At 40.2% G+C, this 25,437-nt stretch overlaps 1 protein-coding gene across 1 annotated transcript in view; it reads left to right on the top strand.

Annotated features, from left to right (window-relative positions):
• Positions 1–509: 509 nt before the first annotated feature.
• Positions 510–25,437, top strand: part of LOC140728759 (tetraspanin-32-like) — a 64,542-nt gene continuing 39,614 nt past the window's right edge. The window contains exons 1-3 of the mRNA XM_073047709.1: positions 510–722; positions 5,330–5,444; positions 19,351–19,448. Of these exons, the coding sequence (XP_072903810.1) occupies positions 657–722; positions 5,330–5,444; positions 19,351–19,448 (279 nt within the window). The 5' untranslated portion in view covers positions 510–656. The remainder of the gene's footprint in view (positions 723–5,329; positions 5,445–19,350; positions 19,449–25,437) is intronic.

The following is a 25,437-nucleotide window of genomic DNA, read 5'->3' as shown; positions in this document are numbered from 1 at the left end:
GTACATTTGAGGCAGAGGTTGATAGGGCATGAACGGATATGGGGAGAAGGCAGGAGATTGGGACTGAGAGGGAAAATGAATCAGTCATGATGAAATAGTGGAGCAGACTCGATGGGCCAAATGGCCTAATTCTGCTCCTATATCTTATGGTCTAAAACACAAAGCAGCACACCCAACCTTTTCTTATTACACTGCGTCTGACGTGTTTCTATATGTGTCCTGCCTTTGTGTTCATTGAAGCCCAAAATTATTTGATGCAACTGCAAGCTACTTCCCACTTCTTTGTGCAAGAACAACGTGGACTCCCCTGTGCCAAAACAGTGTTTTTTTTCCGTAGTTCGTCGTACATCTGACGAGATTATAAAATTTGCCAATTTGAGGACCACATTTTACGAATGCTTTGATGATCCCATTTATGGGGATTACCGCGTCAAGAGCTTTCAACAGATGGTTAAGCAGATAAATATTCGTAACTACATTTATAGTTGCTCTCGGCTGACTATCGACAGAAAAGTCGCGCCCAAAAGCAGAGACGCAAAGCCGCGGGGAGCGCGAGAAGCGAGCTGATCCATATCAGGTTGAATTGTCGCGGTCTGACAATGCCGAAGGACAGCCCGTCTCTTTTTGTAAATTGAAAAGTGAACATAGTTACAAATATGGGGATCGGGTGTCTGATCAGAACCACAAGTTACCAGCTGCTGGGCATCAGCTTCATCGTTATGGTAAATGTCAAAATCATTAATGGCAGTATTAACACTAACCGGTTAATTCTGAAGTAGGGCACTCGTGCTATGTTGGTTTGTGTTTTTAAAACCTTCTGCGGGAGACTAAAGCAACGAATACTGAAGTTCGGTAGTTTACTTAAATAATGCTTAATTTAAAAACTAAACTAACATTTAGTTTATTTTTACGTACAAACAATTTCCTTAGCGAATGCTGCAAGTCCTGGAATAGTAAACGGACACTAGTGATGTGTATATGCATTTGCCTCGGTTTTTGAAACGCTTTTAAAAGTTGGGTTAAGTCTGTTCGCAAGGTTCAGACTCTTAACGTTTTTTAAGACCTTCGACCTCCCCACTCCCCACATCATCCCCTCTCCTTGGGGTGTTTTCGGTGGGAGTTTGTGAGTACAAGGGCCAGGGCTGTTTGACCTGGGTAGCGCCATGGGTGGCGATCACTTCCTTGTGCCTACTCGTCCTTAAACTGAAGGAGGACATGACTGTAATATTAGACTGTCCCCCATTTATGAACTCACCGGATGAAAGAAGGGTTACTTTTAATTTTTGGGCAACACACTGCCAGGAAGAAGATTAAAGCTTCTACTCCATTGCAACCCACCTAGTCTTTAGAAAAAAAAAAAATCTGCCTTCAGTTGACAGGAATGACTCTGAGCCTGTTATTTTAATTCACCAGCCTAGTTCCTCTTTGACCAGACTATTTATAGCGTTCTGCACTGCTATAAAGAACCCACCCCAAACTTGAGAACAACACCTAATCTTCATCCTGGACTCACAGTGTTCTCTCAAACTCAATTCCAACTGAATTCTACAAATTTGGTAGCTTTATTTTTGTTTGTAACAGAACCTGTCATTCTGTCATCTCTCTCACTGTTTTTTTAATCTTGTTTGGTTTAGATTGCTGAACACATGCCACATACTTACATTATACTGACCAAACCACTCAATCTAATCTCCACATTTAAGTACTTCCTTTGTTAGATTGCTTTCTTTGAAGTCTAATACAATTTAGAGTCTCAGAGTCAAGTTGATGATGTGTGCGGCCAAGGCAACCAAGTCTATTATTCACTGAAAGTCACAATGCAGGTTGATAGGATGGTGAAGAAGGCAAATGGCATGCTTGGTTTCATAGATAGGAGCATAATACATATATGTTAATTTGTTACTTTGCAATTTAACTAAACACTCCTTTGGCTGTTCTTGGAGTATTGTGTATAGTTCTGGTCTCTGCACTATAGGAAGGATGTGATTATAATGGAGGGACTTCAGAGGAGATTCATCAGGATGTTGCCTGAATTGGAGGATTTAAGGTGTGGGAAAAAATTGGATAGGCTGGGCTTGCTTTCCTTGGAACAAAGACTGGAAGTATGTCCTGATGGATTTGTATAAGACTCTTAGAAGCACAGATAAGGTATATCATACTCATCTTTTCCTCATGATCAGGATATCAAAAACAAGGGGGAAAGGTAAGAAGAAGGACTGGTTCATATCTGGAACAATCTGCCAGAAGAGATGCTGGAATCAGATACAATCACAAGATTTAATAGCTACTTGGACAGACAAATAGGCATTTAATAAGCAAGACATAAAAAGTTATGGAACTCGTGCAAGCAAATAGGATTCGTGTAGATAGGAGTAATCAACAGTATGGACAAAATCTATCTTGGTCTCTCCAATAAACCTTCAGTTTAGTATCAAATTGCTATATGTTCCTGGCCCCATGCCTAATAAGAGTAGAATTGAAATATTTTAATATTGCATCCAGAATTGTCAATAGTTAATTAAAACCACAATCTGTGCTTATTCATTGTTGCTTGCTCTCTGTTTATTGGAAATGGAAGCCCTTGCTGCCCAACCTGCAGAATTATACTTTTTGAAAAGGTCCCTTTCAGTAGCTGTTAACCAACTTGGAACAAAAGCCCAGCTTACAAATTTCTTTGTTGTAAGACAAATTCCGTTACTATTCTGTCCACTTAGCTTATCTTTCAATGTCGTGAAAATGGAAATGGAATAAACAGCCCAATCCTTGCCAAGAATATCTCAAAATTCCCACAAAAGCAGGATGAGTGTTGTAGTTTTGCATCTTAGTCCACACACGTGTGCACACCTTGCACCAAAATCCCACCTTTCCCACAAGGACTGCTTCTTAGGAATTGTTCTCATTCATCGTGAGGTTGGATTCTGGAACACTGCCCGAGGCAGAGGCTGTAGCAACATCTAAGCAGCACCTGGACAAGCACTTGAACTACCAAAGTATAGGAGGCTATGGGCCAAGTGGTACAGTAGTGTAGTGTTTAGTGCAGTGCTTTACAGTGCCAGCAACTGTGGTTTAATTCCTGCCGCTGTTTGCCAGGGCTTTGCACATTCTTCCTGTAACCACATCAATTTCCTCTGGGTGCTCAGGATTCCTCCCACACTCCAAAGATGTACAGGTTAGGGTTAGAAAGTTACAGGCGTGGTATGTTAGTGCCAGAAGCATTGCAATACTTGTGGGCTACCCCAGTAATCCTCAGACCCAAATAACACATGTTTCAGTGTACGGGAGATGGATAAAACTAATCTTTCTTTAATTTGGACCAGTGGAGATGGGTACTTGATGGACAACATGGACACAGTGGCATAAGATTGTACCATTTAACTTTCTGATTCTCATTGGGTAACAAAGATCACAGTTTTATTTGCCATAATTTCTTGGTCCAAGTTATCTTCAGGAGTAGTTCACATTTAAGCCAGAGTCAGACTTGTAGCTGATTTGTTGATGATAAAGTGAAACTAGATTTATTAGGATGTTGCCGGGTCTTCAGGAGCTGAGTTACAGGGAAAGATCGAACAGGTTAGGACTTTATTCCTTGGAGCGTCGAAGAATGAGGGGGGATTTGATAGAGGTTTACAAAATTATGAGGGGTATAGACAGAGTAAATGTGAGTAGGCTCTTTCCACTCAGATTAGGAGAGAGAACATGGCTTTAGGGTGAAAAGGGGAACATTAGGGGGAACTTCTTCATTCCGAGAGTGGTGGAAGTGTGGAATGAGCTGCCATCTGATGTGGTAAATGCAGGCTCATTCTTAAGTTTTAAGAATAAATTGGATAGATACATGGATGGGCGAGGTCTGGAGGGTTATGGACTGGGTGCAGGTCAATGGGACTAGCGGAATAAAGTTTCGGCAAAGACTAGAAGAGCCGAATGGCCTGTTTTCAGTGCTGTAGTGTTCTATGGATCTAAAAGAAGACCAAATACTTGTCATAAAATGTAGCAAGAAAAAAAATCTGGAGGAAAAAGCACCGATATTTATGGCAGCAGATAAAGGAGTAGTTTAGTGATCTAGATATCAAATCAAAAACTGGCTGTGTTTTAAATTCTAAATATACTTGGAATTTTTTAAAAAAACCATAGTGGACACAGTAAAACTCTGATAGTCCAATATGCCTGGCATGCTTGGAACTTTGCTGAACTGGCAGATTTTCTGAACTATTGGATATTATTCTTATGTATAATCCAAGCACAGTTTTAATTGACAGAATCGACACTATAGCATAATAAAAGTTTGAAGGCAGAATAGGAAACAAAACCTGGTGAGCTTAAATGTCATATGGTCTGGTGGATTTAAAGGAGCCTTGAAAATCAGGACCCAATGGGCAAGTGTGAGAATGGGGACCAGGTCAGTTTATAGGGCATGTGCGAACACATCTCCACTGATTTTTAAAAAGAACATGGGAGGAGGGCTCTGGAAAGTTTAAGGTAGCTTGGGAAACAGAATCAGGTGAGCCTGATGCTGAAAGATCAGTGTTTCAGAAAAATCAAATAGCAAATTATAAGAGTTCAACTATATATTAGTTTTTTTTAGTAATTTTGAAGGTTATTAAAGACCTACCTAACTATAGCTTATGGTTAGTCCCTGCGAACATGCTATAATCAGTGAAATATTTTCTGTAAATGCTTGGGATGGAAAATAATAACTGATTAAATTCATTTTGGGAAAAAACTGTTTAATCCAACATCATGTTTTAAAGAAAAGAGGGGAGAACTACAAAAACTTAATTTTCTAAAAGGTGTCTTGAGCCAAAAGCAAGTGGAAAGGTTTATTTCAAAGAAAACTAAAATTTCAGTTCAGGTTTCCTTTGTCTACGTGGGTTTAGCAACATATTCAGGACAATAAGAATTCTTGTTGTCTATTCAATGGTAAATAGGTAATGTATGATTCATTTTTTAAAAAGCAGTCATCTAGTTAGTAGAGGAAGAATTCCACCTGTTTTAGAAAGAATGGTATGCCTTTACCATGGCAATGAATGCATGAACTGTGGAGATGTATAAAGCATTTCAATGTATATTAAAAAAAGTGTCATTGAAATATGATCAATGGTTTTTCTTTCTTAAAGAGGTATCAGAAATAAAAAGGGCATTTTAAGGCACTTGCATGAAACAAAATATGTCCTTAGTATATTAGTAGGAGAGAAATTCGCTGGGGAGAAGGAGTGGAGTGAAACAAAGATTCAATAAAATGTTTACTTTTTATCATCTGTCTTGTAATGAACAGTTTTGCTCAGTCTGCACCTTTGTATCTGATTACTTTCCCTGTCGTGTTTTGTACTAGTTCCTCGGAGTTGCAGTTGCTGCAGTTACCTTATGGACCTGCTTCAATGACAAGCTTTATGTTATCCGCAATGTCACAATTGAATCAAACCAATATGCTAAAATGCATGATCTGGGTAAGTTTGCATGCAGACAGGTGAGAAACTGATATACTGAAAAAAGACCTTTCTTCAGTCCTATTGAATACATATCCTGCTAATGTAGCACGGTTTTCTGACAGGTCTTTTATATATAACAGCATATTGTTAAAATAATGTGATTGCAACAACTTTATCATTTAATCTATTTAATTATTCATTTTCAATAGAAGCTAAATTATACCTAAAATGAGAATTGATTTGAAGGTCTAGTGTGCATTGTGATATGAATCACTATGAATATTGACTTTGATCTAGTACAACATTTATTGGATTACACTGGATAGGAACAGATACGGTCTTTAGAAAGTTACATTGTTTACATTTATTTATTCATGGGATATAGAATATAGAAATTTCAGACAAATCTGGCATGCATTCGCCATTCTAAGTTGCCCAGGCTGAATCAGATTTAGACCAGGGTACGCAAAGGTAGCATTGATCATAAGATGATAAGACACAGAAGCAGAATTAGCCACTTGGCCCATTGAGTCGGCTCTGCCATTCCATCATGGCTGATTTATTATACCACTCAACCCCATTCTCCTACTTTCTCCCCAGATCTTTGACACCCTTATTAATCAAGAACCTAGGTCTCTGCTTTAAATATACCCAATGACGGCCTCCATAGCTGTCTGTGGCAATGAATTCCACAGATTCACCACCCTCTGGCTAAAGATCTCTGTGTTAAAAGGATGTCTTGGTATTCTGAGGCTGTGGTCTCTGGCCTCACACTCCCCCACTATAGGAAACATCCTTTCCGTGTCCACACTATCCTGGCCTTTCAATATTTGATAGGTTTCAATTAGATTCCCCCTCATTCTTCTAAGCTCCAGCAAGTACAGGTCCAGAGGCATCAAACACTCCTCATACTTAAACCCTTTCATTCCCGGGATCATTCAAGTGAGCCTCCTCTGGACCCTTTCCAATGCCAGCACATCCTTTCTTAGATAAGGAGGCCAAAACTACTCACAATACTCCAAGTATGGTATGCCCAATGCCTTATAAAGCCTCAACATTACATCCTTGCTCTATATTCCAGTCCTCTTGAAATTATTGCTAACATTGTATGTGCCTTCCTTCCCACCAATTCAACCTGCAAGTTAACTTTTAGGAAATCCTGCCTGAGAATGCCCAAGTCACTCGGCAGCTCTGATTTCAGAATTTTCTCCCCATTTAAATAATAGTCTATGCTTTTATTCCTTCTACCAAAATGCGTGACCATATTCTTTCCAACACTGTATTCCATCTGCTACTTCTTTGCTCATTCTCCCAATCACTCTGTCCTTCTGCAGACTCACTGCTTTCTCAACACTACCTGCCCCTCCACCTATCTTTGCATCGTCCGCAAACTTGACCACAAAGCCATCAATTCAATCATCCAAATCATTGACATACAATGTGAAAAGAAGCGGTCCCAACATTGACCCCTGTAGAACACCACTAGTCACCAGCAACCAATAAGAACAGGCGCCCTTTATCCCCACTCTTTGCCTCCTGCCAGTCAGCCAATCTCCTATCCATGCTGGTATCTTTCCTGTAATACCATGGGCTCTTGTTAAACAACCTCTTGTGTGACACCTTATCAAAGGTTTTCTGAAAATCCAAGTAAACAACATCCACTGAGTCCCTTTTGTCTAACTTGACTGTTGTTCCCTCAAAGAATTTGACAGATTTGCCTGGCAAGATTTCCCCTTAAGGAAACCATACTGACTTTGGCCTATTTTATCATGTCTGCAAGTACCCTGAAACCTTATCCTTAATATTATTTCCCTTGCTGAAATATATTAATGGGTTAAATGGATTTATGCAATAAAATCTGAGTTAATATAGGTATATATTTACTCAGATTTTGCCTCATTATATTTAAAATCGCTAGCTCCTGTGGTGGGATTCGAACTCCTATCTCTGGATTGATAATCCAGAACACTGACTGACTGCTAGTTTTCTAACTGAACCATCACTTAATTGCACCCCATATCTAGCTAGAACGAAAAACTTCTGCCTCTAGTATTAACAGTTTGACATATCAATGACTTGTATGTTTGAAGTATTTTAACACAAGCACTACCCCAGAAAGGTTATACACTGCCAAATGGGGCAAAGAAAATCAACACTGATACAAGGCTGGAAATACCAGGATGGCAAATAAAAGTTTGATTAAAGAAATGTGAATTAAAGGACAGTTGTGAAGGAACAGAAAAGTGAATATAATCCTGAAAATGATGGATAAGGACTGTGGTGTATGTACAAGAAACTTGAATTGGAGCAATGTAGAACTCAGATCATGGATCACAGAGCCTTCTGGCATCAATATACACAGATCTCAAATTCGCCCCCTCCCTGTTGTTCCCCATCCTATCACATGGTGTTGCTGCTCCTCCCCATTTTTGAAGATAAGCTTACTAGTTAATTTGGGATACTTACAATATCAAAAACTTGCGTTATAACTGTGAGTTCCATCTATAATATGCAGAGATGTCCAAAGCCTTTTATAATGTTGTTGGATAATAAAATAATGATTATCAGAATGTAGGGTATAAGAAGCAAGATAGAGCTAACTGGCACAAAACAGAACACAGAGAACAGAGTTTCTGATGAAGGGTCTCAGCCCGAAACATCAACCGTTTACTCTTTTCTGTAGATGCTCCCTGACCTGCTGAGTTCCTCCAACATTTTGTGTGTATGTGTGTTGCTTTGGATCTCCAGCATCTACAGACTGTCTTGTGTTTTTAATGTCAGACTGCCTAATGGTAGGTTGTGTGTCCTACAAGGATCTGATCACTTCCATTCATCAATGATTTGGACCTGAAAATTGGAAGTAGATTTTCTATGTTTTTTTTTGGCGATACTAAATTGGGGAATGCTGCTAATGTAGAAGGGAGCTGAATAAGTACAGGAAGATATCAAAAGATTTGTAAATGGTCATTGTCTTGTCAAGTAGGAAACAACTGATAAGTTAAGATAGTAAACTTTGGTAGGAAAAATAAGGATGATACATGAGGGTAAATTATTTTTCCATATTTATGAGTTAAAAAATGTTGTATAAATGAAAGGTATGATTCATGCAGAAAGATATCTTCATGGATTTGTTGGAAATGATAAATTATTACCAGAATGCAATGAAGATGTGTATTCAAAGGTTGAAGTTGTGATGACTTGTTTGAGAAAGTTTTCTTTTACATTGAATTTTATTACATCTCTTGGGGAGTCGGAGATGAGGGAGCAGTATATTCTGTGACTAATGTATGGTGTGGCTAATGGAGCCGTACTCTGCATTTTGCTACACAGCTGCTGTACAACATTTGATTTTGAAAGTACCTGAAATGGAAAACATATTATTTTATACCAAGTGCCTTGGTAATCTAAGTTCTTCGTATGGTTATAATGAAGTGACAGTGGAATGGGTCTGGCCAGAAAAGTTCCAGAGATGAATTTTGTTGTTTGGTGTAGTTTTGGGGTATCAATTTTGTTTGGCTGTAAATGTTTGGATTTAGCACATGAAATAAAATTGCAGCATTGCAGACACAAACTGAAAGATACCTGCTACCCACGTTAGCAGCCTTTGTATAATTTGGTAAAAATGCCCATCACACCACAGAACTGATGTGATTTTTATCTGTTCATCATAGCACCAAACCATTGAAACAGTTACAGTCGATGAAAGTAACTTGGGAAAATCAAACAAACTGCTTCCAGCTCACTTGTATTTACACTTTAATGCTGAATCAGTTGGGGAAGTATTCCCAGATACAGTAAAAATAATGGAAGGTGCATCCATTGTACTTTGTAATGATACTGATAATGGTGGACTTAGCTAGGTGAAGAACTTCTCTTCAGTGAAATACCATACTAATCTATAGAATAATTTCTTAGACCAAACTTAAACCAACATGCAACTGTGGGTTTATATATTATACATGCTACTTGTACCAAACACCACAAATAACTAAACCTTTGCACACAGCCTTCTGAAGGCCATGTGTCTGACAATTACTTATAGTCTCAGCCAGACTGTGTGTCAGTGCTACCGCTCACTATCTCTCCCGGCCATGTGTTTGATCACTACAGTCAGCCTTTTCCAGACCATGTGACCGATTACTGCTCACAACCTTTCTCAGGCCATATATCAAAGCTACTGCTTGTCAATTCTCCTGGGCCAGGCACTGAGAAGTCAGGGTACTAAGGGAACCAAATGTTCTAGTTCCAAATTAACGAGGATACTAAAGGATGTAGGATTATAAGCAGGAAGGAAAACATAAGCAGGTTTCAAGAGGAAATTGACAAGCCAAGTAAGTGGGTGAGAACATGGTGATGGAGTATAAAATGAAAATTCCCTTTGCTGTACAAAACAGAAGAGAATAGTATTTATAAATGTAAAGGGGAAGGGATTAGGTAGTGTAGATTTTCGAAGTGATCTAAGTGTGTTTGTGCACAAGACACAGAAACCCAACACGCAGGGTCAATAATCATTTAGAAACATCTGATATTTTGATCTATAACATGAAAGGATTTGAATCTAGGAATAAGGAAGTGTTTCTGCATTTGCTTAAGGCCTCGGTTAGACTTGGAATATTGTGTACCTTTTGGTCTACTTACTATGGCATTACCTCAGATCGCTGTGGAGGACAAGTCGTTGGATGTATTTAAAGCAGAGGTTGAGAGTTCTTGATTAGTGAGGTAATGGGGAGAAGTTAGGAGAATGGGGTTTAGAGGGATGATAATTTAACCGTGATGGAATAGCAGAGCACACTTGGTGAGCCAAATGGCCTAATTCTGCTCCTGTGTCTTATGGACCATCATCTAATGCTCCTTACTGAAGAAAGGATGTGCTTAGCATAGAATGCAGTGAAGATTTACTAGACTAGTTCCAGGGGTGTGGCAACACATGCAAAATGCTGCAGGAACTCAGCAGGCCAGAGACTATCTATGGAAAAGAGTAAACAATTGATGTTTCCGGCTGAGACCTTTCATTCAGCGGTGTAGGTTTGCTGTACAAGGAGAGGTTGAGTATTCAAGGCCTGTATTCCCTAGAGTTTAGAAGAGCAGGAGGAAATCTCTTTGAAACTTACAATAGAGTGGATACTGGGAGAATGTTTTCCCTAACAGCTAAGTCAGGACCAAGGGTCACATTTTCAGTTTGTTTATATGAAACAGAAGTAAGGAGAAACTTCTGCACTAGGAGAGTGGCAAATCTATAAAATTCTCAACTTCAGAATCCTGTTATTGTCTTCACTCAAAAAAGGGAGCAATAGATTCTCAATATAAAAGGAATAAAGGGATCTTGGAATTGTGCAGGAAATTGGCATCGGTGGTTTAATATGGCAGAACAGACTTGATGGGATGCATGGCCTATTGCTGTTTCTATTTCTTATGTAAGAGGGTGCCAGGGATAAGTACACTTCCCACAGTTTACACTGACAGTACTAAGAAGAGGAGGAAAAGCTGGCCAAATACCCTAGGATTTCTAATTTGGGGCCAGGCAAGACGGGAAGAGTAACTCAGCAAGTCCTGAAGCTGCAATTAACAAACTTTGTTAACCTGTCATTAACAAACTTGGATACTTTCCTCTGACATTTCATGTGTCATTAATATAAATTGTGGTCAACTGAGGGCCCAAGGCTGACTCCTGAGACACCCAACAATAACAGTCTGACAATCTAAAAATGACCATTCATTAGTGCAGTATGCTTTGAACAAACCTTTCTCTTTTCTGGCAAACTACTCCTAATTGCATGAACTCTCAATTTAAGTTTCGACCTTTTTTGTGATGCTTTATCAGATACCTTTTGGATGTACAGATATGCCATGTCTACTAGTTCCACTTTCTCCTCCCTGCTAGCTGTATCTTCACAAAACTATCATATATCAGTTAATTTTTATTAATAAAGATATTGTATGGATATTATAATGTTATAATCTTGTAAGTCCTATTATTGTATTTTTACTCAATGGGTTTAGCATATTGTTGTCAAACAGATGGCAGGCTAATTGATCTACTGTTCCTTATTTTCTCCTTGGTCATTTTAAAAATAAACTTGTTAAATCTGCCGTTGTCCAATTTGTTGTGACTGCTCCTAAGTCCAGGGAACTTTAGAAGAATACACTATGCACCAGCTTTTTCTCCTGTCTATCCTTTCAGATCCGTGGGATTCAGGCTGTCAGGTCGGGAAGATCTGTCCTGTTTTAATTACTTTAGTTTCTCCAGCATTTTCTCTTTCTCTATGTTAATGAATTTGTCTCTTATTGTCACTACACCTTTGGCTTCCCCTGCATTGTTACATTTATAAATACAAAGTCTGCAGATGCTGGAAATACAAAGCAACACACCAGTTCCTCCAACATTTTTGTGTATGTTGCTTTGTTACATTTTTTATGTATTTTGCAATGACTACTGATACAACATACTTGTTTAATGTTTCATTCAGTTGTTATAATTTATCCACTCTTGTCACTACAGGACTCACAATTCATTTTGCTACTGGTGTCCTTTTTGTATAGCTACAGATGTCCTTACAACCTCAGTTTTTAAAAAAATTTCTTATTAATTATCTTCTCTGTCAATTTTAGTTTGTTACTGTTTCCAAAAACTTCCAGTTTGTCTCAGTTTTACTGTTACTCCTAGAAACTCTAAATGCCTCTTTGTCCATCTTTATTACCATCTCAAACCTCCAAAGTTAGCCTGAGGTTACTCAAGGAGTTACAAGTCAGTGAAATTTACACTTGAGATTTTTGATGTTGTTGTGCACTGGGAAACCAGCTATTGTATTCTAATTTCCTTTCTAGCTTAGCCAATGTACCAATAATTGGATTATGTTAATAGTTAACATGTTTTTCTTATTTCCTGATTTTCTCTCTCTCTCTCTCTCTCTCTCTCTCTCTCTCTCTCTCTCTCTCTCTCTCTCTCTCTCTCTCTCTCTCTCTCTCTCTCTCTCTCTCTCTCTCTCTCTCTCTCTCTCTCTCTCATTGTTAACAAGCCAGTAAGTCACTCCAACTGCTGTATTTTTTTATCATTTGTTACCTCTTATCTTCACCCTCATTGGTATTATTTCCATTTGTTTTGGAACAAAGCACTTTCTCACCACAGCCCCTTGGTCATCACTTATTATCAACACTACCACCCCCTGCCCCAGACTCTCACCCCCCACAACTCATTTTTCATTTTGTTCCTGCTTCCAAAAGACAAAAAACATAGAATATTTAATTAGGTCAAAATCATTGGCTCTGTAGATGCTGATAGTTTTTCTTATGACTTCAATACTTGCTGTTAACTATTTTTCCTTCAACCAGCTGTTTAATGATACACTTCATAATCATTCAAATTTGTTCTTGTTCAGCTTTCTGTATTATTAATCTGCTTAATCTATTGCCTCAATTTTCCCCTTTAAATTTATAATCATTCCTTCACTTGAACCCTTCTTCTGCACCCTTTATAGGATTAAAGCCCTCACATCAGCTTTCATTACCCGTTTAACCAGGACACTACACCAAGTCGAACTGAACTAGAGCCTAAACCAGTGGAATAGCTCTCTTACCTCATCAGCACCAATGCCCAGTCAATCAACATTGTTTTCCCGTTCACCATTCTTCAAGCCATGATTTATCTCTCTCTTCCATTCAAACCTATGCCAATTTGAACGTGGCTGGGATAGCAATGCAGTTACACTGAAGATATACTATTTGCCTCAGTGTGTGCCCTACCAATGGCTCTAAGGAAGCGTGTTAGTGTGTATCCCAGTAGGATTGGTGGAGCACACTGAGGCTTCACTGGGCACCACAAAAAGCTGCAATCTGTAACTCGCAGAATGATGAGGAAAGCAGTTGCTTGGATACAATACCATTCAAAGTCGCACACCAGTCCTGTTCTCCACTATTGGTCTCTGATCATAAGGGACATCCTCGGAGTAGCCGTCAATGACTAACTGCCCTTGTACAAACACTTAGTGCTTGTCTTCCATTGTCATTGTCCTTTGTCACTTTTATGAAGTCAAGCTGATTGAAGACAACTTTCCTCTAACACAGGGGGCTGCAACCAATCTTGATGAAGGATGTAGGGCGACTGTAGACCCAGTTTTAGACTGACTACTCAGATTTCTGTAATTAGCAGCAACCTGGGCTGGCAACTGGTTTATGAGTAACGGAGAAGGAGCAGATGAAGTAGCAATGGTCTGAGGAGAAATGTTGTGACCTTGAGTTATGATGCCATGTTTCCTGCTGGATGGAGCCCAGGCCACCTTCCCAGGGCATGCCTGACTAAAGCTAGTCATTTGATGGTTACCGGAGTGATACAAGATTCTCAAATCCTCTTTGATCACAGAATGTAAAACTATGACAGCAGCACTCTGACATGGGGTGGCTTCTGCCAAAATTAAATGAAGTTCAAACGTCATTCATCAGACACCAGGGTATGACTATGATTCCAGGCTAGAAAGGATAGGCTGAAGCTTGGAGCTGGTCTCCCCCATTGATATTTCAACTGGCATTCAGACAGACATGCCAATGCTGCGAGTTGGCCTTACCCCCGCCCTAACACATCACTGCTCTCCACCAGATTCCTAATCCTGTTTGGTTTGCCATTCCTTGAAATTTGCCTTTGCCAAGCTGTGAATTAATTTCAGCAATGGTTAGAGCCATGGACACATCTTCAATCAGCACCATCAACATTCAATCAGCGTAAAGATCTCCTGAAAATGCTTACAAACTAACCAGTGTCATTGGTTTTGCAATCATTTTAAAGAGGTGGATGCACAAATTTAAGCTATGGGCTGCATTATGTCAATTTGGCAAAGGACTTAGACTAATTAGGAGAATGGGCGAAGAAGTGGCAGATGGAATACAGTGTCATGCACTTTGGTAGTAGATATGAAAGTGTAGACTGTTTTCTAAATGGAGAGAGAATACAAAAAACTGAGGTGCAAAGGGACTTGGGAGTCCTTGTGCAGGATTCCCTAAAGGTTAATTTGCAGGTTGAGTCTGTGGTGAGGAAGGCAAATGCAATGTTAGCATTCATTTCAAGAGGACGAGAATATAAAAGCAAGGATGTAATGTTGACTTTATAAAGCACTGGTGTGGCTTCACTTGGAGTGTTGTGAACAGTTTTGAGCCCCTTATCTTAGAAAAAACATTCTAAAACTGGAAAGGGTTCAAAGGAGGTTCACAAAAATGATTCCAGCATTAAACGGCTTATGATATGAAAACATTTGATGGCTGTATTCACTATATAAATCAGAAGAATGAGGGGTGACCTAATTGAAATTTATCAAATGCTGAAAGGCCTTGATAGAGTGGATGTGGAGAGGATATTTATGATGGTGGGAGGGTCTAGGACCAACAGTTTGTTTGGCTTCAGAGCTGTGTGTCAGACATAGATATAAACAGAACTGGGGCCCCACAGGGAACTGTAATGGCTCCCTTCCTGTTTACCCTGTATACCTCCAATTTTAGATTCAACACTGAGTCATGCCATCTACAGAAATGTTCTGATGACTCAGCAATAGTTGAGTGTATAAAGGGAGGATGGGAGGATGAATACAGGGCCCTGGTGGAGGACCTTGCCAAATGGTGCAAGCTGAATCATCTGCAGCTCAACATCAGTAAGACAAGGAGATGGCGACAGACTTTAGGACTAAGACTGCACTGCTCCCTGTTACTATTGATGGTGAGGGTGTGGATGTGGTGAGGACCTACGAGTACCTGTGGGTGCATCTGGATGACAGAGTTGAGTGGAGCACTAACACAGAGGCTGTGTACAAGAAGGGCCAGAGTCGCCTCTATTTCCTGAGGAGACTGAGGTCTCTTGGAGTTTGCAGGCTTCTCCTTCACATGTTCTACCAGTCTGTTGTTGTCGATACAATATTCTATGCAGTGGTGTGCTGGGGCAATGGCAACAATACTAGTGATGCCAACAGACTCAATAAACTGATTACAAAGGCTGTCACTGTTATAGGAGTCAAACTGGACACACAAGAGGCTGTGGTAGATCAAAGGACCCTACAGAAGATCCTGGCAATTCTGGACAATGTTTCTCACCCTCTGCATACTACCTTGGCTGAACAGAGGAGCACTTTTAGTAATAGACTAAGACAATTGTGCTGGTCCAAACAGTTTTAGATGAGGTCATTCTTACCCTTGGCCATTAGGCTTTATAATGAGTCAACCTATTGCCAGGGAAGCGATGGCCACACCCCCCCCCCCCCCCCCCCACCTGTTAGACTGTAGAGGTAACTTATTTTTTGTTCTCTCTTACTTTTCTTCTAATATTTATATCTGTGCACTCGTAATGCTACTGTGACACTGTAATTTCCTTTGGGATCCTTAAAGTATATTTCTCTCTATAGCCTTAAAATAGAGGGGCATCCTTTTTGAATGGCGATGAGGAGGAATTTCTTTAGCCAGAAGGTGGTGAATCTGTGGAATTCGCCGCCACAGGCAGTTGTGGAGGTCAAGACTTTATCTATATTTAAGGCAGAGGTTGACAGATTCTTGATGGGTCAGGGCATGAAGGGATTGGGGGTGGGGGGGAAGGCAGGAGATTGGGGCTGAGAGGAAAATTGGATCAGCCATGATGAAATGGTGGAGCAGTCTCGATGGGCCAATTGGCCTAATTTTGCTCCTACATCATATGGTCTTATGGACTTCAGTGCAACTTAATTCTGATGTACGTTTTCCACTAGAAACAAACTTCAAGGGCCTTGTATTTTCCTCTCTGTATCACACTTACTGTACACAACACTTCCCATCCTATGCATTTTATTCTGAATACATTTGTGCCACAATACTTTTTATCTAACACACTATAATCTGTATATGAGCAATATAATACACTCCAGCTATTCTGATGTTCTCTCTGCAGTGCATACACCAACTGTAAAATAGATTTGTCCAACTCTTCTAGTTTGGTTTCCTGACAGGGTTAAATATTGCAGTAAAGAGTGTTGAATGTGTTATCTGAGGGCCCTCCCTCCCTCTCTGTTATCTCTGTTTCCATGGTAAGTACTACTTCTATTATCAGGCTCTGGCAGCCCCACAAGGATTATGCTGGTTATTTTTCTTTGTGACAGTGGTCCCTGTGAATTTTGAGCAGGAGTTGAGAGAGCTAGTATAGTTTAAGTTGTTTACTCCTATCTCTGCCATAAAATTGGATTGATAGTTCTCCTCTGAATTAGTGGGAGGTAGGGGATGTCATATTTATTGGATAGTATCTTGATAGTGCTGATCTTTGGCTGACACCAATTTTGTCTCTGAAGGCTACAGCTGGCAGACACATCTCAAAATGATAAAACTCAAACTTATTTTTATTTAAAATATAACAACCCCAAATGAACAAAGCAGTGTCCCTCCCTGTAGTGAGTGGGATATTCATGTTCTTTTCATTCATGGCTTGCAGATATGACAACAAAAGGCCTGCAATTTGTTTTGTCCCTTCTTAATTTCTGTTTTTGGCTGTTTTGGGGAGCTCCCTTCCTGAATTGCTGTAGATCTTATGGAGAAGGTATTCTGAGATTCTGGAGGTTAACTCAACAGCGTTGCAGTAACAAATGCAAAAGACAAGCTGCTGGAGGAACAGTGGGTCATGCAGCATCTGTGGAGGGAAAAGGTCAACATTTAAGGTCAAAACCCTTCTGGACTGAGCTTTCATCTCAGTTAGATACTAAAGGGAGAAACAGCTCCTAGCTTTCATGCAAAGCCCTCGTGTAGATGTTTTGTGAAGACCATGCTGCTGATGACACCACTGTCATAGGCCAAGTCAAAGGTGCTGATGAATCAGGGTACAGGAGGGAGACTGAAAATCTGGCTGAGTGGTGTCATTATAAGAGCCCCTTACTCAATGTCAGCATGACTAAGGGACTGATTATAGATTTCAGGAGACGGAGACCAGAGGTCTATGACCAGTCCTCGTTGGAGAATCAGAGGTGAAGAGGGTTAGCAACTTTAAATTCCTGGGTGTTACTATTCCAGAGGACCTGTCCTGGGGCCAGCACGGATGTACAATTTGGCATGACATCTAAAACTTTGCCAAGTTTCTGTAGATGTGTAGAGGAGAGTGTGTTGACTGGCCGCACCACAGCCTGATATGGAAACACCAATGCCTTTGAACAGTAAATCCTACAAAAGGTAGTGGATTCGGCCCAGTGCCCCATGGTAAAGCCCTCCCAACCATTGAGCACATCTACATGAAATGCGGCATCCATCATCGGAGATCCTCACCACCCAGGTCATGCTCTTTACTCACTGCTGCCATCAGGTAGAAGGTATGTCTATTTGATCACAGTAGGAACATCTAGTCGGGAAGAAGATAGAAGCTTGCTTAAGGTTTAGGAAGCAAGGATCAGACAGGACTCTTGAGTCTAGAAAGAACTTAACAAGGAAATTAGGAGAGCTAGGAGAGGACATGAGAAGGCCTTTGCAAGCAAGAAGGAAAACACCAAGGCCTTCTGTGTGTATGCGAAGAACAGGAGGATGAGTAGAGTGAGAGTAGGTCCAATCATGGATAAGAGGAAACGTGGCTTGACAATGGAGTAAGGAGAGGTCCTTAATCAACACTTTGCTTAAGCATTCACCAGTGAGGACAGTGTAGAACAGGCTAATATGCTGGAACGTGTCAATGTTAACAAAGAGGATGTACTGGATGAGATATAACCCAGGTTACCAGGGAAGCAAAGGAAGAGACTGCTGTGCCTTTGGCAATGATCTTTGCATCCTCACTGGCCTCAGGAGTAATACCAGAAGATTGGAGGGTGGCAAATGTTATTCCTTTGTCCAAGAAAGATAACAGAGATCATCATGAGAATTAAAGATCACTGAGTGTCACATCTATGGTGGGCAAACTATTGGAGTTTCATAGAGACAGGATGTACAAGCATTTGGAGAAGCATAGTTTGATTAGGGATAATCAGCATGGCTTTGAGAGGGGCAAGTCATGCCTTATGAGCCTGACTGAATTCTTCAAGGAAGTGACAAAACAAATTGATGAAGGTAGAGAAGTCGATGTACCGTACATGTATTTTAGTAAGGTTCTGACAAGGTTCCCCATGATAGGTTCATTTTGAAAGTTAAGAAGCATGGAATCCAAGGGAAATTGGCTGCATAGTTTCAAAATTGGCTTGCCCACAGAAAGTAGATGGAGCATATTCTGCCTGGAGGTTGGTAACTAGTGGTGTTCTGCAGGGATTTGTTTTGGGAACACTGTTCTTTCTCACTTTTCTAAAGATGTGGATGAGGAAGTTGAGAAATGGGTTAGTAAGTTTGATAATGACACAAAATTTGTGTTATTGTGGATAGTGTAGAAGGCTGTCATAGCTTACGACAGGACACTAATAGGCTGCAAAGCTGGGCTGAGAGGTGGCAGATGGAGTTCAATCCAGAAAAATGTGAAGTGATTCACTTTAGAAGGTCAAAAATGAATCAAGAATACAGGGTTAATGGCAGGATTCCAGACAGTGTGGAGGAACAGATGGGTCTTGAGGTCCATGTCCATGGATCCCTCAAAGTGAGATTGACAATGCATGCTGAAGAAATAGAATATTTTCTGCTACATGTACAAGACTAAGTAAGTAACACTGTTAAAGGGTTATGGGCCAAACCGGGTAGATAAGACCAGCTTGCTGGACAATACAGTCAGTGTGGACATGTTGAGTAAAAGGGCCTACATTCCTGCTTTCTGCTAAACATCATTCCCTTGTATCATCCATCAAATCAACAATAAATTTTTCATCCCATAATTCTATGCAAAAGGTTAAAGACCTGTGGTTAACCTGCTCTATGTATTATTATGAATTGTTAAAATGGTGAGATTTCTGTGAGAGGTAATCAACAAATCTTCAACACATTAAGAACATCTGTGCTTGTTCCCCCCTCCTCCCCCCCCTCCCCCTCCTTTTTACAGCTGCACAGACTGGATTGTCCATCAGCGTCTTTCTCATTCTCCTGGGAATCGTCTGCCTGATTGGAATCATGAGGGAATCTGAACTCTTGCTCAGTGTGGTAAGTTTTGACCAGAAGTTATAAGGCCCACAAAATGTCCTCTATGACACCTCTGTGCATCTGAGCTGCTCCAATTTCCTAACCCGCAACAAGCAAGCAGTTTGATTAGTTTTAGGAGTCTTCAGAGTTGCCTGGGAAATACTATCTTGCTGTACCTGCATTATTTCCTGCACTGGCAGGAACTTATAAAGTGCTCACTTTTAATAGGAACTGCTGCTTTGGATAACTTGCCAATCTCACCAGAATTAGTGGCATGGACATAGAAGTGGGAATCCCACTTTTCCAAAACCTGGTCAGAGGTTGTGGTGTCAGACGTGGACACCCAAGAGAAGAATGTGAGGAAGCTGTCTGACTTGTTGAGTTCCTGCAGCATTAATATGTGTTGCTCAAGATTTTTAGCATCTACAGAATCTCTTGTTTTTATGAAGTGTTTGAGGATTTATCTACCTCTCCAAAAAAAAAGGCAGAAATCTTTAGCTGGAACATTATGGAAACATCTGGCTCAGTGCAGAAAATCCTATGGTCATCTTCAGAGGCTGATGTCTGAACTGCATTTCAAGTCAGGTTTGCTACATTAAATCGCCATCTATTAAGATCTGGGTTTCCAGTTCATGTATATGTTTTATCCTTCAGTCTGAATGCCCCTGTCAGTGGCTTGCTGACCAGCATTATCACTGTGATACCTGGTGACAACTTGTCATGAACACAGAAGCCAGCAATGCAATTCCATATCGAGCTGTATATGCATGGAATAGCTGATCACAAATTCTCTATTTTTCAGATCTTCCATTTCAGTGCACAGAGAATTAAAAACACAAAAAGGTTGAGTCATTTGAATTTATTGTCCAGTGGTTTTGAGGTGGTTATCAAGCAGCCTGACATTCCCAACACCTAATTCACCAGGACAAAATCAGACCGTCCGGGAGCAAACAGTAAGCTGGAGATTAAGGCGACGAGTGTAAATTTCTTAAGAGGCAAAAGTGAAAGGAAATAAAAGCTTCAATTGATATGATCAAATGCTTAACAAAATAAACTCTTGAATCGATTTAATTGAAATTATACAATTACTATAAGACACAGGAGCAGAATTAGGCCACTTGACCCATCGAGTCTGTTCGGCCATTCCATCATGGCTGATTTATTCTCTCTCTCAACCCTATTCTCCTGCCTTCTCACCATAGCCTTTGACACTATGACTAATCAAGAACCTATCAACCTCCACTTCAAATATACTCAATGACTTGCCTCCACAACTATTAGCAACAATGAATTCCACAGATTCAGTACCCTCTGGCGAAAGAAATTCATCCTCATCTCTGTTTTAAATGGACATCCTTCTACTCTAAGGCTGTGCCCTCTGTTCCTAGACTCTCCAACTATCGGAGACAACCTTTCCACATCCATTCTATCTAGGCTTTTCAATATTTGATAGTTTTCAATGAGATCCCTCTTTATTCTTCTAAACTTCAACGAGTATAAGCCCAGAGCCATCAAACACTCCTTGTATATTAACCCTTTCATTCCTGCAATCACTCTCATGAATCTACCGAAGTGCATTCCCATACAATTCCCTACACCATATTACATCTGACACTTTTTTACCCATTCTCCCAATCTAAGTCCTGCAGACTCCCTGCTTCCTCAACAATACCTGCCCCTCCACCTATCTTCGCATTGACCACAAAGCCACCAATTCCATCATTCAAATCATTGACGTATAACATGAAAAAAAAGCAGTCCTAACACTGACCCCTACGGAACACCACTAGTCACCAGCACGCAACCGTAAAATGCCCTTTTATTCCCAATCTTTGCCTCCTGCCAATGAGCCAACCTTCTATCCATGCTAGTATCTTGCCTGTCATGAGTTTTTGTTAAGCAGCCTCATGTGCAGCTCCTTGTCCAAGGCCTTCTAAAATCCAACAAACACCCACTGGTCTCCTTTGTCTATCCTGCCTGCTACTTATTACTAAATTCCTTTTCTTCCAAGTGTATACCTAAACAATAATGCAAGCTAACTTACCAATAGATCCTCCAATGCGTAAAGAAAATTGTCTGAAAAATGAATTTAAAAGCAAGATAAGAGCCCAATATGTGCAGATGAGTGCATATTCAAAACATTTTCAAATCACCTTTTGAGTATGAAATTCCTTCCTTTGCTTCTGTTGAGTAAACTCAGAGGATCCAGGAGCAAATGTGATTTGCCATTTGTACAGGTTCATGCGGGCTGCAGCTTGCAGGAATAAGGGAGGGCACCATAGCATTTTTTTCTAAAATTAAAATGTTGATAGTTGTGGAAATTTCCCAAATGCGTACAAAACACTAGCATTATCTTTGACAGGATATATAAAACTAAGGAATTCCTGGGAAAATGAATAGTCAATTCACTTGCATTCCACTGGAGGGCAGTGAAGGCATTGTATTGAATGCATCTCCACTCCAAATTGAGGATTGTGCACTAGATAGATAGATAGATACTTTATTCATCCCCATGGGGAAATTCAACATTTTTTCCAATGTCCCATACACTTGTTGTAGCAAAAACTCCTTACATACAATACTTAACTCAGTAATAATATGATATGCATCTAAATCACTAACTCAAAAAGCATTAATAATAGCTTTAAAAAAAAAAAAGTTCTTAAGTCCTGGCAGTTGAATTGTAAAGCCTAATGGCATTGGGGAGTATTGACCTCTTCATCCTGTCTGAGGAGCATTGCATCGACAGTAACCTGTCGCTGAAACTGCTTCTCTGTCTCTGGATGGTGCTATGTAGAGGATGTTCAGGGTTTTCCATAATTGACCGTAGCCTACTGGGTTTAAAGCAGAATGTGATACCTCAATTACATTGTCATAAGCCACAAAGATGTCACTGTGCATTCTTTCAAGGTTTGGTTTAATTTCACAAGAAACAAACAGCAGTATGCCAATGTAACTAATAAGAGGATTATATGATTTGAGTAACTTTCAGTTATTCATGACTGAGTCATTAAAATTAGCTAACTGGACACTTTCAGTAAAGATACCCGGATATTGTGGTAAATTCACTAGTGATTACACATAATATAAACGAGCTTCACCACACTTATTTCTTAGCTCAACTCAAAAATATCAGGGATGGAGCAAAATATTGCTTTGATAAACTGATACTACTGAGACAACTGAGCAAAACCAAAATTATTGATTGAACCATTAGAAGTGCCACAATATTGGGATGGAAAATTAAAATAATCTATTTACTGTATTGAATTTAAGGCTGGATAAATCAATTTAGGGAGACTCTGGGGACACAGCAAAACTGAATGGTGCTGCTCAGTAGAAACTTTGCCACAATGTAGTCTGGCTGAACAGAAGTAGGAGAGAGAATGCTTATATTTGAGTGAGAGCACAGAGCATTTACAGGATTACAGTAGAGTGCCAAATAAAAGATTGTTTATGAAAAATGGTATAAACAGTATCAATTATTCAAGTAATTTCACACTAGCAATATACCTGTAACATGCATTGTGCCTCTGAAATGACAGGGCTGTGTAAAGTTTAATAATTTACTTGGCTTGCAGAACAAAGTAGATTTTAGCTGCAAGAAGCAGAAGACATTTCTGAGCTGGGCTGTGCTGCGCTGGATGCCACAAGGTCTTGCCCTGGATGCCTTTTTACCACCTCCCCTCCCCACGGTGTTTTGCTTTGCAAATTACTGGGCTGGCCCTATACAGGGTTTACCTGACAGTCCTAGCAAGAATTATCATTTGAAAGATGGCAGAAAGGCACAGCTGCCTGGTTTGATCCCTTTTTTTTTGGTGATGCCAGTGTGGAATCTGCAAGTTCTCCCTGGCTCTGCCTGCGTTTCTCCAGTCTCCAGGTGTTCCCGTGCACTCCCACATCCCGGAGCTGTGATGTGAGGTTAGTTAGCTCTTGCACATTAGCTCTCGTGTAGGTAACTGGCAGAAGAATTGACAGGGAGTTGTTGGCTGTGTGAGAGAAAATATTTACAGAGACACAGTAGAATAAAAAGAGGAAGACAGGGGAGCAGCATAAACTTCCTGCCTTTTAAATAAATCATTATGTCATGTCACTTCATGCAAAAACATGCTGCATGATAAGCTATAATCATCTCAGCTATCTCACGGGTAGATAGGGTAGTTAAGAAAGCTAATGGGATGTTAGCTTTCATAAGTCGTGGGATAGAGTTTAAGAGATGCAAAGTAATGATACAGCTCTATAAAACTCTAGTTAGGCCACACACTTGGAGTACTGTGTCCAGTTCTGGTCGCCTCACTATAGGAAGGATGTGGAAGCTTTGGAAAGGGTACAGTGGAGATTTACCAGGATGCTGCCTGGTTTAGAGAGTATGGATTATGATCAGAGATTAAGAGATTAAGGCTTCTCTCTTTGGAGAGAAGGAAGATGAGAGGAGACATGATAGGGGTGTACAAGATATTAAGAGGAATAGACAGAGTGGACAGCCAGCGCCTCTTCCCCAGGGCACCACTGCTCAGTACAAGAGGACATGGCTTTAAGGTAAGGGGAGGGAAGTTCAAGGGGGATATTAGAGGAAGGTTTTTCACTCAGAGTGTTTGGTGCGTGGAATGCACTGCCTGAGTCAGTGGTGGAGGCAGATACACTAGTGAAATTTAAGAGACTACTAGACAGGTATATGGAGGAATTTAAGGTGGGGGGTTATATGGGAGGCAGGGTTTGAGGGTTGGCACAACATTGTGGGCCGAAGGGCCTGTAATGTGCTGTACTATTCTATGTTCTATATAACACTACTGCCTGGTGCTACAGTTTTCTTTTAAAATTCATACATGGAAGTGTAGATGTCGGGGGCAAGGCTGGCCTTTATTATCCTTCCCCTCTCACTCTTGAAAGCAATGATGAGCCTTCATGAGCACTGCTGTGCATGCAGTGAAGGTACTCCCACATTAAGGGGAATTGGCGTATTATTGTCACGTGTACCAAGATACAGTGAAAAGCTCGTCTTGCCCACCGTTTGTACAGATCAATACATTACACAGTGCATTGAGGTCGTACAAGGTAAATCAAGAACAGACCGCTAAATAAAGTGCAACATCTACAGAGAGTGCAGTATAGTCATTTAAGATGCAAGATTATAATGAGGTAGTCTGAGAGGCTTCAAGAGGTGAGTAGGCAAGAAATGTGGAAAAATAAGAGGTCGTTCACTGATGCAAACAACAGAAAAGCGGAGTATATTTTTAAATGCTAAGACAAAAAAAGGAAATTGCACAAGTCACTAAGATACAACATGCAGGTGTAACAAAGGCAAATGTAAGTTGGACATGTGATGAGAGGATTTGAAAACTGAAGTTAGAAGTAAAGAGATCTTGCAGTAATGTTAAAGGCCTTGATGAGACCTGGAATGTTACTAACCGTTTTGTCTTCTTGTTGAAGAAAGGAGGGACTGCCACAAAGAGAGAGTGGTAACAACTTACCAGACTGGTTCCAGGGATGTAGGTTTGGTGAATAAACTGAGATCAAGTCAGGCTTGTCCTGTATTCCTTAGATTTAAAAAAAAACCCAAAGGAGATCTCATTGAAACTTACAAAATTATTACTAAGCTTATCAAGTGAGATACAAGGTGGTTGATTCTCCTGATTAAGAAGTCCAAAACTGGGGTCAAATCCAGAATCAGGGGTAGGCTGTTTAGGACTGAAAAGAAGAAAAATCTCTTCATTAAGAGGGTAGTGATTCTGTGAAAGTCTCTACCAAGGAGAGGTGTGGAGGCTTGATCACTGAGTTCATTATAACTGATCAATATTTTTTCATATAGAGTGAGTGAACTGGAAGATATTAGAATTGTGTTTAAAATAGAAGTTTAATCACAATCTTGATGAATGGCAGAACAGACCTGATGATATGAAAGGCCTTCTGCTTCTATTTCTAGAGCCTTTATATTCCTGTATATTGTATTTAATATTCAATCAAACATTTTATTTTGCATTCAGCAAGATTTGCAGGTATAATTGGTTTT

This window comes from Hemitrygon akajei, chromosome 6, assembly GCF_048418815.1.
Source record: "Hemitrygon akajei chromosome 6, sHemAka1.3, whole genome shotgun sequence".
NCBI classification, from domain to species: domain Eukaryota; kingdom Metazoa; phylum Chordata; class Chondrichthyes; order Myliobatiformes; family Dasyatidae; genus Hemitrygon; species Hemitrygon akajei.
Note: the sequence above shows the minus strand (reverse complement) of the source record. Positions and strands in the feature narration are given on the sequence as shown.